Here is a 17,313-nt window from a genome sequence, read left to right on the forward strand (position 1 = left end):
ATGACTTGTCTTTTGAAGCCAAAATTGAAAGATTGTGTTTGCAGATTTCCTCTCGTCGTCTTTCCATCATTTCAGATAACAGTAGTCTTGCTACAAAATCGTGAAGAGCACAGTTCCATAATTCCACAACCCTTTAGAATATACTCGTAGTTTCTTGGCTGCTGTTGTGAAGCAAATAATTTCCCTTCATGTTACATTTAGAGCTGATGACTTCAGCTATCTTCGATGGTAATTCAATACCAATTTCACCAGGTCCTCCAAACCTATCACCATCTACCACGGTTGTTCTACCATTTCTATATACACTGTAGCAAATATTTATTATTACCTTGGAAGGATAGCCACTCTTTGCTCTTTCTCAGAAAAACCTCATTACTTTTCGATATTCTATGCTGATAAATGACTTTTTTGAGACTCGGTAAAATATAAAACATAAAACCAAATGATTCAGTAAAAACATTTTAAGCATATATTTTTTAATTTTTAACAACTAATTTACGTATTTGTAAAGCTTTGGGGGGAAATGTTTATTTCTGTGTAAATATCAAGGCACATTAGTCGTGTTTTTAATACACGATGTCCATAAAGCGATCTCTCCCGAGACGACCACTGCAGCCTCTTACATTTCAACGATATACATACGTTGACTATGTTATGTAGATAAAATATATACGTGTGTGTATGTGTGTGTGTGCATATGTTAAAAGATATTCACAAATAACAAGAGTAGTGTTAAAACATATCAAAACACTATTAAAACAAAGACAAAAATAGAAATTTTATATACACACATAGACATGATAGAAGTAAATAGGCACACTTATAATCGTTAAAATTCATCTAAATCTGAAATTATACATTCAAATAATTTATTAGTTATTATAATGTGAATATCTAATATTTAGTAGGCATGCCGTTTGCATTTTCTAATGCAAGAACCCTCTTAGGTATGCTACTGATCAGATGACGAATATTTTCCTGAGGAGTTTCTTACCAAGTTTCATGCAGTAATCTCAAGATCTGGCTTTGGGGACGCTGTCTTGTTCTTTTTACGAAGTGTTCTGTCCATTATGGCCCAGAAGTATTCAATAGGGTTCATATCTGGTGACTGGCTTGGCCTAGAAGCTTTTTAGTGCCTTTCTCTTCCAATCAATCTTAGATCTTTTTAAGCATGTGACAAGAATCCCCATCTTCCATACATAAAAAGTTTTCTTTAATCATTTCACCACCGGAGAAGACTGAATGGAGTCCTTTCTGCAATATGAACACATTTATTTGAGTTTATGTTTCTTTCACACTTCACCAGCTCTGATAGAACATTTATCTAAATTGTCCCCCAGACCAACACAGTATAGCCGGCGTGTTTCATTGTTGGATTCAATCATTTCATGTCAAATTCTTGATCCCTGAGTCTCCAGACCCACACTCGATCACCGTAAGAAAATACAGCAAATCTGGACTCATCAGAGAAGATGTAAGTGCCCTAAAATGCTAGTGGCCTCACCACCATCTCACTGGCTCGATCTTTTCTCCGCTTGATACTGACTGGTCGAAGAAGTGGCTTCCTTCTTGCTGCTCTGCCATAGTAGCCAAGTTTGTGGAGATACCTGACAGATGTTCTGGGACTGACAACAACTTTTTCTGCTGTCAGAGGACTTGCAATGAAAATTATCCTCCACACTTCTTTTGACAAAGAGAAGAGTCATGTCAGAGGGCCCTTGTCGACCTGGACGAAGTGATGGGACTCCTTCCACTCTCATTTTATTAACCGTAGAAAGCAGGATTCCAAGGTTTTCTGCGAATTTACGCTAAGTCCAACTTCAGGTTGACCTACAATACAGCCTCTTTGAAATTCGGACAGTTCCAATACTTCTTTTGTACGTGGCATGATTAAACAATCACATATAGAACCTGAAACATAAAAATGTCAACTAATAAAAAATATAAACCTCTTCAAGTTAAGGTAAATACAAAACGATGTTTTAAAAGATGTCTGTTTATATTGTCATATCTGTGTATCAGGCCATCCCATAAGTTCTGTCCGAATTTTGAATAAAAGAAACAAGTGATCAAATGTTATATTTAATTGAAATTTAATCCTGAATTTACTTTCCCTGGTTATCTATGACTTCCTTCCATCTATTTACAAGCTTTTAAATCCCATCAATGTAAAACTCTTTTGGTTTCAAAGCGAAGAACTCTGAAATATCAGTTTCGACCTCCTCCTGGCTTGCGAACGTTATGTCCTCCAAATGATTCTGTAAACTACGAAACATATCGTAGTCTGAAGGAGCAAGGTCAGGAGAATAAGGTGAATGAGAATTTTTTTTCCCAACCAAGCTCTTCGATCTTCTGTGAAGTAATCTTTGCAGTGTGGGGTCGCGCATTGTCCTGATGAAACATCACTCCTTTTTCGATCCACTGAAGCGGGTCTTTTTTCTTCAAAGCTTGGTTCAAACACTCTAATTGCTGACAGTAGACTTGAGCATTGATTTTTGCATTAGGTGATAACAATTCAAAGTAAATTACTCCTTTGCAATCCCACAAGATAGAGAGAAAAACCTTTTTACCACGAAGTTCCTTTCTCGGTTGTGGTTGAGCTTTTTCCCTTTTACCAAGCCACTGTTTACGACGTTTAACATTTCGATAGAAGATACATTTTTCGTCACCAGTCACAAGTCTATTCAAAAAGGGTGAAATGAGTTCGCGAGAATGGAGAGAAGAGCAGATGTCAACTCGGGATTTGCGGTTGCTTTCGGACAATTCATGAGGCACCCATTTCCAAGTTGTTGGAGATGACGATGAACAGTTGTATGGTTTGAACTAAACATTATTGCCAATTCTTCAACTGATAATGCAGGATTTTCTTCAAATAATGCCTCAAGGAGCTTATAACCAAACTCAACTGGACGTCGTGTTCGATCTTCATCTTCAGGGCTGAAATCTCCACTTCTGAATTTTGCAAACCATCTTCTGCAAGTTCTTTCATTCAAGCATTCTTTCCCACAAATTGAGTGTATATTTCGAGTCGCTTCTGCTGCAGAGTTTCCTTTTTCGTACTCATAAAGCATTATGTGCCTCAAATGCTCTTTGTATACTTCCATATTAGAAAGGGTTTTAATCAAAGAAATTTTAATTCTATTATTCTGTAAAATAATATTTAATTATTTTGAATGTAGACTAATGCATAAAAATAATTTTTAATTCCATTAGACATTCTAAAATACTATTAAAATTCATTCAATTTTAAAAAAGGTAAAACCGGACAGAACTTATGGGATGACCTGATATATTTAAATTCCAAGGGATCTCCAGTATCTGTATTACTTTTTGACACAGTTTTATTTGCTGAAAATGGAGGAAGGTATAGTTCCCATGACCTCTTAAAGGCTCTCCGATATTCAATTTAACTGTTGCTATTCAATGTCTGCAATAAAAAAAATTAATAAGGAGAGAGACTTCCAGAGAAGCAGCCTTCTAGGTAGGAAAACCCGTGTACTCTGGTTACTGTGTGGCCTGAGGTAAGACAAAAAAATGGGTGATAAAGAAAGGAGAAATGAGCAAGTAGGAAGTGTCTGAATAAAGGCACTACGAGTTGAACAACCTGTGAGAAGCAGAAACTATTACACTCGCGGTAGAAAAACCGGAGAAAGCCAGAAACTAGAACGTGTCTGTGAATGAGGTATACCAATCCATCAAGTGTCCTTACACTGTATTAAAGATATACAGCTATATATATATATATATATATATATATATATATATAATATATATAGAGCTCATTACAACTGTTTCATACGTAACCTTTTAGTAGATGCGAACATTACATCGTTATAAAAGAACGTAATCATCAGATGAGATGTAATTTTTACAAAGCAAAGAAATATCCCAAGATTAGAGCCAGGATGTGGCTAGAATCTGTCGAGGCCATTTCACAGTTGACCTCGACAGACTCTAGCCACATCCTGGCTGTATTCTTGACATAATCCTTTGCTTTGTAAAATTACTTCTCATCTGATTATTGCGGTCTTTTATAATGATGCAATGTTCTTATTTTTCTATTAAAAGATTATGTAAGAAACAGTCGTAATGAGCTGGCAATTATCCATCGTTTGTTGATATTCATTTGATTATAATACACCAAGCTAACTTTCGACTTGTCGGATACTCTAAAGTATACCAACAACGTACTTTTCAAAGTACTTTTTTTTTTTTGCTAAAATTTCCGTTGCTTCTTGCAACCTCTTCACTAGTCGTTGACTCTGTTTTTGGATCTGCGTTCTTTTTGTTTGTTTGTTTGTTTGTTTGTGTTCATGTGTGTTCGTTAGTGTGTATGTGTATACACATATGTATGTATGTACTATGTATGTATCTATCATTCGTCACTCTACTCCAATCCTAAGTGTTTATTAAGCACACACTCACACACACACATATACACGTATATTTATTCATAATCTGTGCTATATTGGTGATCTCGTTCTTAATACCCAGTCGCCTTCATATCATTGTTTAAATTAAGTTCTGCTACTCACAATTTTGTTTAAATCTTCCGGAAGTAACACTGTAGTTTTTAACTTGAGCAGCTTGAAAAGCAAAAGCAAGCGATTCTTGATGAGAGTTTAAAACAAGCCGAAACTACTCCGTTCAATCCTCATTTCAAATTTCTGAATCTTAAGCCGTTTCCTTGGTTTCTAGATTTTATGGCAAGTCGAGAAATGATTTTTCACCTTGATTTTTACCTTGAGATTCTCTCTTTCATCCTTTCTCTTTCATTCTCTTCTTTAATTATAATCAGTGAGTTTTCAGAGGAGTCTGATTTCTTACGTCATACAAAAGTGATCTGTCGCCTTTAAAAACCTTCAACTGCTCCTAAAATGAGAATCCCCACCAGAAGTTTTTCTCTATGGGGTTCCTTCTGTCACCTAAATCTCCGACAAACATGTTTTCAAATTTTATGTCCCCTAAGGTTTGTTTAAGATTTCTTCCTTTTTTTTTTGTTTTGTATATTCATGAACACTTCGCTGTTACATCTAGCAATTCCCATAATACTATAAATAATATATTTCCTTTCTCTCTTCCTTCTGTATATAGTTGACATTCATACGTAACCTAGACATCTCTCACCAAACTCGAATTCGGTAACGGATTTAGACTTAGTGAAACCTCTACGCTATATATCTTTAGACATCCTTTTTTTATAAAATTACACCCAAATATCTCACAAAAATTGAAAGCATATAACCTTTTAATTGTTTTAATGCCCCCACATATTGTAGGTCATAAACTTTTAGCTTAAACAGAGACCTTGATAACATTCTTCACTGGAATCAACTTAATCTCCTTTAACAGCACGAAGATATAATCACTAACATATCCAAGAAACAAAATGGTATTATATATGAATATATTGAACAAATCCCTTAAAATCGCTTCAAACTGCATTCCCCCCACTCACAATCTCTTATGATCTTTTCTGGTGTTCTCCCATACATAACATTGGCAGAACTGTAATTCAAACACTAATATTTTTTATAGAACCTGAAAATATTTCAGCCTCGATTATCTGCTGGGTCACAAAATTCAATAAAATATAATTTTTGAGATTTTGGTGTACTATTTCAAAATTTTGGAATGTGATTGTAGACACGAGGAAACGTCGTTGTGCACATTCAAAAGATGGTCTTCTTCGAAGTCATAAACATCATACATGAAAAAGCATAAATTAAACTTCGAAATATTGTAAGGTATATATATATATATATATATATATATATATATATATATATATATGAGAAGTATTAGCATCCAGAAGACCCAAGGTGGCAGGAGCGTAGTTAAACTCTCGGTTCGATAATAATATGAGTGAGGAGTCTAATGCGAGTCTTTTATATTGAACTCTACTATTTCCCTCTATTTAACTCTCTCATATCGTCTCTGATGAAGGGATATCCCTAATATCCCAGAAACAGCTGTAAGTCTAACTTTCTCTTTATAAATGTCCTGAAAATTCCACATAGCCTTGGCTTTGTTGTTTTACTTTATTTAACATTATATATATATATATATATATATATATATATATATATATATAATACATACATACATACATACATGTGTGTGTATGTATATAAATATATATGTGTGTGTGTGTGTGTGCGTGTAGTCGAATTTAAAGTTAAGGAATTAAGGTTTAGAAAGGCATTAAACACAGTAGCCAAACCTTGTTTCGGGGTAAGTCCCAGGTAGTGTGTCTGTGGAGCACCTTCACCACTTATGACTACCAGACGTCATCAAAGATAGTGTGCATTCATCGTTGGATTTACATCCAGAACTCCAGAGTGCACGTAGGAAATATTTTAAAGATTATGATTTCACAGAGTTACATTTCGATTTCGCATCAAGGTAAATGGTGGTATTGAGAGATTCTAGCAGTTCGGATATACCCTAAGCGAAATCGAAATGTAAATCTGTAAACTCATAAGCATATTATATCACCTGAGGAGGCTCTTTTGCACTGTGTGTTGCATCTGGTGTTATTACATCGTTGCACGCCCACTAGGGAGCAGTGCAACTTGAACCCGAAACGATTGTTTTTTGTTACACTCCGTCTTCTTTAATATATATATATATATATATATATATATATATATATACACATAAGAGGGATGACCACTAAGTGGACACCCATATGCTAGAAGTCGAGCCCCCTATGGTCTTACCACTAAGAAAGGAATGTTCTCAAGAAAATTTAGCAAACTCCAGAACGTAAGATACAAAATATACAGATAAATCACAAGCCAATGTCGTTGTTACCACTTACGTAATCACTTAGGTAGAATGTCCGCAACTCGTCAGTGTGATCGTCATAGCAAAATATAATTTGAAGAACTATACACGGGACGTCCGCATGAGATTGAACATGTATATAGTTCTACCAATTACATTTGGGGTTATATTTCAAAAATCTTCGGTTTGGCGCGCCAAACTACCGGAAATAATTCTGCAGAAAATAATTCTCTGCAGTGAATTTTGCCGGTTAGAGAACATGGTTATTTAAATTTAAACTTAAAATAATAAGAGTGAACAATTAAATATTAATTTGATTAATATCAATTTAAAACCAGTGGTCTAGCATATAGACCACTTTTTCTGAGCCCTGCATTTGTGGAGATGTACACTTTTGTCGGGTATTTCAGGCAATATCTTCGTATTTTCAAGTACATTTCTAATTATCTTAGCATCAGGTCCTTTTTCAATATGTTACGTATTTTCTTCGTTGTAAGTACCTGAGATATTGTAAGTACTAGAAATGTCTTCTCGGTAAGTTAATCTACATTTAATCAAACATTTAAATTTATATATATATATATATATATATATGATTGATTGATTGATTGATTCTAGTTTCAGCTTATGAGCTGTGGCCATGCTGGGGCACCGCCATTATATATATATAACAATTTAATAAATAAAACATATGCATACATACATACACATACCTACATCTATATGTATATACACAACGAGAAACGAAAGCATAAAAATAAAACATGGAAACGACCTTTTTTTAACAACGAAGAAACAGAGTACAAGACATACAACACAAGAAACATTCTCCTTCTTCAGATGCCCCTGTTTCGACTTATTGCGTGTTTCGAAGGTAAGGGCAGGACACGACTTCATGGAAACAATCCTTCCCGCAAAGCAAATTTTTTTGCGGAGTGGTAAAAAAGTGACAAGAACAGGACAGTAAAAGCAATACAAATAAAGATAAAAACAGTAGAAGACAGGACAAGGAGAAACAAACGATAAGGGCCTTTTTAAGCCTAAGCGGTAGAAAAAAAAAATAAATATATATATATATATACAGCGGGGTGTATTATTGTTGCAAAATACTTGTTTCACGATAGTACATCTCATAATTTGTAGTTGAATCGAATTCACTCTACAGTTGATATTATTTTGGTCAATCCACACGCGTATTTGAGACAAACTTGATCTCGGTGGAGATTGAATTCAATAACGCAGACAGCCGAAATTAGATACGTTTCCTTCTGCTGAAAAAGTTCCTGGTTTTGCGTAAAAGAAAATACAGTTAATTATGATTTTATTCAACATATTCCCTTCTCAGACCCACGCTTTTATTGCAACAGTTCTTCAGTTTTTCTAAGCCCTGTAAAAGAATTCGAAATTTTGGGCCTCTAACCAAGTCTTTCGCGATACTCTAATAGTTAGGGTCTTTTCAGCGCCCCCACGTATATCGATGACCCAGTTTCTGCGAAATGAACCACAATAACATTATAATAAAAGCAATAAAAACAACAATTTTTTTCGGAAAAATTAACATTTCTTTATAAAGTTTAAAGCAGACAAAAATATAATAATCTGTGTATATGCCCATACTGAACAAACGCGTTTTTTATTTATGCATGTATGCGTGAACATTTTTATTACTATGTATATGTGTGTGCTTGTGTAGAGAAAGAAATTTCTCTTTAAATGTAAAGATTTCTAGGAAAAGTGTAAAACTTTAAAAGCAACCCATTCTGTCAAGATTTTTAGAAATGACTTTAATTCTCAGAAATGCGAAGTTCGAGTAGTTTGCATATAACGTATAGAGGAAGATTACTGTCTACTAACAAAGATACATTTACACACACACATGCTCATGTACAAAATTACACGCATGCATACACACACACACACACATCGTTATACAGAACCTAGAAAATATGAAATTGCATATTTTTCTATAAATATATCAATAAATAATTTTAAAAATAAATATGAACATTTATTTTCGTTCGCACATACAAGAATATAATCATATAACATGGAAATGTATGACCAAATTGTTCGCTAATAAATTAATTACAAAAGTTACAAAATTATTTAAGCTTATAATCTTGGACATAGTAAAAGGAATTTTCACCCGAAGACTCCAAGAAAATGCCAAGCCAAATATCAATTTGGTAGGCGCTTTATGTGTTATATTAGAAACACGTCATTATTACTTGATTTGAGGACAGGAATTTTGATAAAGTTTGTTTGGGTTAAAATATTTTTACCAACATTGAGGAAGAATACTTATATTGGTTAAATAATGTTAATTTATTTTTGTTGTTTTTTCTTTAGTGTAAGAATACTGTTTACTTTGCGTAGGTATTTGGACGATGTTTTTCTTATTAAAGAGTCAGTATCATTGTACATTTTTGTCGGGTATTTCAGGCAATATCTTCGTATTTTCAAGTACATTTCTAATTATCTTAGTATCACGTTCTTTTTCAATATGTTTACGCATTATTCTTCGTTGTAAGTACCTGAGATATTGTAAGCACTAGAAATATCTTCTCGGTAAGTTAATCTACATTTAAGCTAACATTTTATCATGTATTTCGTAATTTTTGTTTATTTAGTTCGTAAATTCTATGGGATCATTTAAATTTTCATATAACAGATACAATAACGACTTGTAACTGTCAAAGTTTATGTTTAGAGTCATTTTCTTCGTTTTTATTATTTTTCAATAAATGTTATATCTTTACACACATTTCTTTCTTTTAACGTAATTGTTTGATTATAAATTATAATACCTTTTCATCTGTTCTATCTATAATCTTGGTTTATTTTACCACAGTAATTTTTGTAATTTTCGGTCCTTAAATATATCGATTTTTGTTCGTATTCTCTTTAAAATTCTTTAATCAAATATGTTTGAAGGGGTTATGATTTTACGAGCCTTTTTAAGTTACACTTCCTTACAGTTTTTATCTACAACGATATTCTCTTTTCACATAATGTCAAATTTGCTGACGAGATGTGTGGAAAGTTTGTGATGTACGTGATATGTTGCATGCAGAAATTACGTTACAAGAGTGAATGTCGATGGACTTTGGAGTTTATGAGAAGGGATCTAGGGATAGTTTGTGATTTGGAGTTACTGTAAATATACAGGTGTCGAGTTGTCAGGCGTTTGAACGCCGGACAAAATATTTTGTAACTGTAGCACCTTAAAATTCCGATTTAACTCTCGCCGAGTTCAACTTTTCGTTCTTCCCGGATCGATAAAATAAAATTCCAGTTAAGTACAGGTTTAGTTTAGTGACTGACCTGTTGTTATCCAAGCTCATTTAAGCAAGAGGCTAAGAATTCAGAACGAATCTTCTTAACGCTGCTTCTGCTTTAAAGGTGGAAGAGGATGGAGACTCCAAAGACTACAGGATTCATGTGAGGAACAACGATGCCCAAAATATTTATCTTTGAAACACATAATGATAGGAAAATGTCTCTATAATTATCGAGATTATGTGACACGTCGATCACCGTGACCGACGCATGTCAGAAGAAGAAGAAAATATATATGCGAAAGTTCGTTATGTGTTCAAGTCAGGGCCTATAAAAGTAGGAAAGATTCAGTCGATGCATTGGCCCATGAAGCCAGAGAGGCAAGAGAGACCTGTCACTATCTGCCGGCTCATTTCCTAAAAGAAAGAAAAGGAACTTCAGAGACCTCTTGAACTTTGAGAAGACATCTCCACAAATGCAGGGCTCGGAAACAATCTTGTTCTATCTTGCCAAATTTGTCTCTGAGGCCCTAGTTCAGGTGTAAGAACAAAACAACAAAACAATAGACTATGTTTTGTATTTCCTTATAGATTATTCAGTATGGTAAGGTAAGGCCCATGGCTTTTCTTACAGAGACTCTAAAACGACTGGAAGGGAAAAGGTGGGGGGAAAACTACAACTAGAAGGTTGCTAAGTACTTGACGTTTTCAGTAACAGTTATCACTTTCTGACCCTAACCATTTTATTATACTTAAGTTCCTGCCGGGGGGGGGGTTCGTTCGTTGTGCAAGAACTTAACTTCTCGTGGAAGTAGTGAGTTTAAAGCTTTCATAAACTTCAGCAGTAGGAATCATTATACTTTGTTAAGATGGCGAGCTGACAGAACCGCTAGCACGGGGGACAAAATGCTTAGAAACATTTCTTTCAGTTTTACGTTCTGAGCTCAAATGCCGCCGAGATCGACTTTGCCTTTCATCTTATCGGGTTCGATAAAATAAGCACCAGTTGAGCACTAGGGTTGATATAATCGACTGCCTCCTCCCTTCAACATTGCTAACCTTGTGCTAAAAAAATTAGAAAGAAGTATAAATCTTAATAGATTCTAAAAACCTTTAGAAGGTGCGGATTCTATATGTTTAGGGGATACAGTGAAGGCATCCAACGTGTACTTATTAGATAAGAATACTTTTTAAATAACGGCATTTTTTCCTACCAGCTTCCTATAATCAATATTGTTTAAAACGCCAGACGATTACTTATTTACAGGGTTTTTCACGTTAAAATGATTTTACTTTGCGTGTCCTTCATCTTAATGTAACCTAGAAGTGATTCTCTTCCCTTTGACGGTAAATTCACCAGAAGTAACCACTTGTTCAATTTTACTTTACTCGGATATTGTATGACATTCTATTATGTTGGTGGTAATGCTTAGTCTTGACCAAAGCCGTGCTATGATCAAAGAGGCGTTCCAACTCGTCTCGTTTATTTATCTATTTTTTTATATAGTATGTCTAGGATATTATCGAATTATAAACAAGATGTAAGGAGATGTGATTTGTGAGAAATTTAGTAAGCAGGTTAGGCGACCGTATAGAGGTTGTTCATGGTATTTTATGTTAAAGCATTTAAATGATAACTTCCTTATTTGAAGATTATGAATAAAGATACGGCCGATTTCTTTTTAATATGCTTATAACGTTATTAACTTCTGCTGTACATATATATTGAAAATATACTTAATATTATTTTAAGAATGATTATCTATATTTGTCTAATGGCGATAAATTTAAACATCTTTTTAACATAGGCAAGAGAACCCGTGTTTAGCGGGAGTGGTGGGGGTGGGCATATAGTCGATAATATTGAAGTCAGTTATTCAACCGTGCATATTTAATCGACCTAGACGAGATTCGAAATCAGCACGTTAAAAGACACAGCCAACTAAATACCGTAATAAAAACAGCATCAAATATATACTGAACATCAGTTTTAAAATAAAATTGTCTATACAGGTACAACACCGAATTTCCGGACACTGGCGATCCGAAACTGCTAATAATCCGCACTAATTTACTTACAGGAACTTCAAACACCCGTGGTCGCCAGACGAGATTACTGGGGCCTTGGACAGTACAGTATTAATAAACGTGTATAATTTATACGAATGTACAGGTACCTGCATTTTATTTACTTATTTAAGTATATTTAATATTTAATTTAGAGTGTGACGACCAAAGTGATTCCCCCCTCCTTGGCTCGGAAAAATCTGTAAACCGGAAAGGCTTTGGAACCAAATGTTCCGGAGATCGATTTCGTACCTGTATCTGAAACGGAATCGTTTTATCAGATAGAAAAAAATATATATAACAATCAGTAAAACACTCAATAAAACATAAAACAAGTTTTACAAAATATAAAGAACAGTTAAGAATTTGATTGCAGAAAATAACTTCGTGAAAATGTCCATTCAATTTCTCAAGACGTTCTTTTTGTTCTTAACAATATCCAAGGCTTTTCTTTCGAATTAGGTCTTAGATATTGCTATACTGATTATTTTAAGCGTAGTCCAGCAGTAGCATTAAATAGTTTATTGTATATGTATACCGAAGTGTCAGACTGAAATTTCATTTTTCGAAGAGTAAAGCTGGCTCTTATTTCTCATTGATAGACGACGTAACACCTTGCCACGGCGGATTTCACAGACCAAATTATCCACAATTTTACGATCTTCTTGCTTGGGAAGGAAGACTAAAATAGAAAACAAAGAAATGAGAAATTAGTAAGTTCTCAATAACAGTAAAATGTTGGGGTTTTTTTTTAAGAGATACAGAGGTTTTACGGGAATGAAAGATGTAATAACCGTTCGTTTTTTGTCCGTTTTTCCGTGGTAGCAAGCGTTAGATGAAAGTATTACCTGCTTTTCATTTAAGGGATGTCTTGCTCCACACGTCTTCGAAAGGCAGATGACGAATCGTACACAAGCGAAATTATACCCACTTGACCCACTGTAGCAGAGTAATGTTCGGAGAAGATACACCCACACACACAAACACGCACTCACACACTACAGGTTCTTTCAGTATCCATCTACTAACTCCACTCCCAAGATATTGGTCACCTTGAGGTTGCAGAGGAAGACACTTACCCAAAGTGTAATGCCTGGAACTGAATCCGAAACCGCCTGGTTAGGAAGTGAACTTCTTAACCAGATAGCTATGTCACCGTTTATCTCCCCCCCGCCACCACCACCTATGTTGAGCGTGTTTTGAATGCTTGTGACATATTGATGATATCATAAATTTCCCTTTTTGCTGGTTTCTGCTGCCTGCAGATTTCTCCCAGAAAAAGAATAATTACTTATTTCTATAGAGACTGACGGTTTTTCTGGGCTTTCTGTGAAGTTGGATGTTCCTTTACCTGAATGAATGCTCTTTATATATTATCAGTAATTGGCATCAAAAGATCATTTGTTTTTTTTCGAAACTTTGTTATCAAGTCTACTCGTCGATTTCTTTTGTATTGTTCTTTTCGTCTTACCTGTCACTATTTATCGGGTTCTCTAACTTCCGTTGTTTTTGTTTGGTACCTTTCTAATTTCACTTCATCCATCGAGATGGCTGAACCACTGGGGAATCGGAGAAACGCTTTCATGGTCGATAAAGTGAAGTAGCAAGCAAATACAGAGGTCCATGGTATCAACTAACCTCATTCCTTCAAAATTGTGGCCTTGTACCAAGATCAGAAGCAAGTATCATCATCATCGTTGTTGTTGTTAAAGTAGGCGAGCTGGCAGAAACGTTAGCACGCCGGGCGAAATGCTTAGCGGTATTTCGTCTGCCACTACGTTCTGAGTTCAAATTCCGCCGAGGTCGACTTTGCCTTTCATCCTTTCGGGGTCGATTAAGTAAGTACTAGTTACGCACTAGGGTCGATGTAATCGACTTAATCCGTTTGTCTGTACTTGTTTGTCCCCGCTATATTTAGCCCCTTGTGGGTAATAAAGAAACAGGTGTTTCGTCTGCCGCTACGTTCTGAGTTCAAATTCCGCCAAGGTCGACTTTGCCTTTCATCCTTTCGAGGTCGATTAAATAAGTACCAGTTACGCACTAGGGTCGATGTAATCGACTTAATCCGTTTGTCTGTCCTTGTTTGTCCTCTCTGTGTTTAGCCCCTTGTGGGTAGTAAAGAAATGGGTATTTCGTCTGCTGTTACGTTCCGAGTTCAAATTCCGCTGATGTCGTGCTCCAATTCTTCCTGTTTCAAATTTTAAGTATTTGTTTTTTTTCTCCTTTTTTTTTACGATCCTGGAAACAAATGGGCATGAGGAATCGATAAGTAAGCAACTTCGCTTTTCCTTATCTACAATCGTTATGTCTGGTCTATTATTTTCTTAATTTCTTGTCTGTTTGAATAGGAAAGTCCCACAAAATCTTACATTTCTCTTATTAAGCTGGCAGAATCATTAGCTGTTGGCATTTTTTCTGACTTCCTACGAGCTGAAAAGAATTACGGTTATTTTAACACATCAGCCATGGCCAGTAACATATCTACACCATGTACACCTACGTCTGTCATACATTCTATATTATTGTAAATACACTACCTTTTCTCCTCTCAGCCAACTGTGGTTGATTTTGAAGTCTTTGCTCCATCTTTTTGGCTTGCTCCACTCTGTTGACATTCTCCTATAAAAAGAAAAAAAGCTTCATCATTAAGTATTTGATTTATTTCAGAAATATTTCTTATCAAGAAATACTCCAAAGGTTTGTCTAACATTAGAGAATATTTTGGTGACATTAAGGAAATTTATTTAATACTGTATCTGATTTTCTTAATTCTCTGGTCAAGTATATGAATAGAAAAATGTCAGCTAACCAAAGAGTTTATAATTACTTTAATATCATTGATACATGCTATGTTCAAGTAATGGTCAATATTTCATTAGCTTAGGGCTTTGCGTTCTAAGTTCAAATTCCGCCACGGTTGACTTTATCTTTCATCCTTTTGGGGTCGATAAAATAAGCACCAGCTGAGCACTGGGGTCGATATAATCGACTTACCCCATCCCCTGAAATCGCTGGTTTTGTACCAAAATTTGAATGCAATATTTTGTTAGCTTGCGAGAACGACTGATCTCAAATCCTCTTATACCTTCAAGACAACCCTATATACACTACAAAAATATAAAATGTTCACTTTACTCTCCTGGTTAATGATCAACCACATCCTGAATATATATTTTTAATTAGTTATTTTTATTACGTGTTTAAGTCATAACAAATATACAACTTATGTCTCTATTCACAAAATTACAATAGTAAGAAACTTCAAAGCAATAATCATTATTATTATTACAAGATAATAATATTGTTTATAGATACAATATTAATATTTTAACATCACTTATTAGAACAGTAACTCAGCACCTTTGTCTTGTAGCTAATTTTTACAAAGGACATATGATGAACTATACAAAACCATGGTGCTAAGAAATATACTAATATTTGTGTAATTAAAACTTCATTTTTGATCATTTTAAAAATATCACGATATTCATAATATCTATGAGTGTATAAAAAACTACTAACAAAAAATTGAAAGCAAAGTTTTCAGCATAATTTTCAATGATACTAAAATAACTAAACATGAGAAACTTTCTTTAAAAACAGTTTCCTTCGTTAGATACAAAGTAAACTTTACTTGAATCATCTTAATATATTTCTGGTATATTATTAATATGTTCAATCTTTCGGACTATTAATCTTGTACATATAGTATATAGTATATGTATATATATATATATATATATATTATATATATATATATATATATAAACTGAAAATACGAGATTAACACTCCAAAAGATTTATGTATGAATGTATGTATATATCCATAAGTCAAAGAATATGCACTCATATATTTATTAATAGAGTGGCTGTATTAATCTAAGTGTACAATATTATATATCTATTACAGTCGATCTTACAATTCGGTTTCACGCTAGGGGTTCAACGGAATATTAGGTAACCGCCTAATTATGTAACCCTGCACTAGTTAGAAATGGCAGTTATGGAATGAAATATGGCAATTATTCCATAACTGCCATCTCTGAAGAGCGCAGGTTTACATAGTTGGGTTGTAACCTAATACTCTGTTGAACCTCTAGCGCAAAACCGATTTGTAAGATCGGCTGCAATGGATATATAAAACTGTACACTCCGATTAATGTGTGTGTGTGTGGTGTGTGTGTGTGTGTATTCAACTGATGCTTATTTTATCGACTCTGATAGAATGAAAGTTGAAGTCAACCTCGGGTGAATTTGAACTCAAAACCTAAACTCGGACTAAATGCCCTTAGGCATTTCTCCAGGCATTATATATATATATGCAGACGACATCAAGCTGTACCTTGAAATCAAGAGGACAGATCCTGATGTCTACAACTCTTTCCTGCAATCGGACCTAGACACAATGCAGCAATGGATCACAGACTGGCAACTGAAACTGGCTGTGGACAAGTGTACCACCATGCATTTTGGGAGAAAAAACCCTGCGTCCACATACTCCCTCCACAACACTGATATCAAGAAATCCTCTTGCGAGCGTGACCTAGGCATCACTGTCAGCAGTGATTTGCGTTGGACAAAGCATATCTCTAAAATTGTCAAGAAGGCCGAGGGTGTGTTGGCATCATTCAGCAAGACTTTTGTTAGCCGCTCTCCAGCCATCTATTTAAAACTGGATACAGCTATGGTACGACCACACTTGGAATTCGCATCATCAGTTTGGAACCCCTATCTTGCTCAGAACATTGACCTCGTGGAATCTGTCCAGAGACGTGCAACCAAACGCATACCCTCCATCAGACACCTACCATATTCTGAGCACCTTGTTTCCCTGGGCATGGATTCACTGAAGCTCCGGCGTCTGGCGACGGACTTGGTAAACACCCACAAAGTTATCAACCACCTCACCAACAACAACACTGAACACCTTTTTGATCTCCATGTGTCTAACACACGTGGACATGCCTACAAAGTCAGAAAACAACACAGCTCCCATGACTTTCGGAAACATTTTTTCACGCTCAGAGTTGCTGAAGCATGGAATAAACTGCCTGCGTCAGTTGTTGACTGCCATGACACTGCATCCTTTAAGGCCCTCATGCTTTCCGAAATCCGCCGAAACTACACCTGATTATATATACACTTTAGATGAGTTGTAGTGCACCTGAGCACTGTACAC

At 35.1% G+C, this 17,313-nt stretch overlaps 1 protein-coding gene across 1 annotated transcript in view; it reads right to left on the reverse strand.

Moving 5' to 3' along the window:
* Positions 1 to 8,552: 8,552 nt before the first annotated feature.
* The window catches only part of LOC115214240 (inverted formin-2-like), an 80,185-nt gene continuing 71,424 nt past the window's right edge, over positions 8,553 to 17,313 (reverse strand). The window contains exons 13-14 of the mRNA XM_029783364.2: positions 14,672 to 14,753; positions 8,553 to 12,816 (exon numbers count right to left, since the gene is read on the reverse strand). Coding sequence (XP_029639224.1) covers positions 12,680 to 12,816; positions 14,672 to 14,753 — 219 coding nt within the window. The 3' untranslated portion in view covers positions 8,553 to 12,679. The remainder of the gene's footprint in view (positions 12,817 to 14,671; positions 14,754 to 17,313) is intronic.

The sequence above is a fragment of the Octopus sinensis genome, linkage group LG7 (assembly GCF_006345805.1).
Source record: "Octopus sinensis linkage group LG7, ASM634580v1, whole genome shotgun sequence".
Lineage (NCBI taxonomy): Eukaryota > Metazoa > Mollusca > Cephalopoda > Octopoda > Octopodidae > Octopus > Octopus sinensis.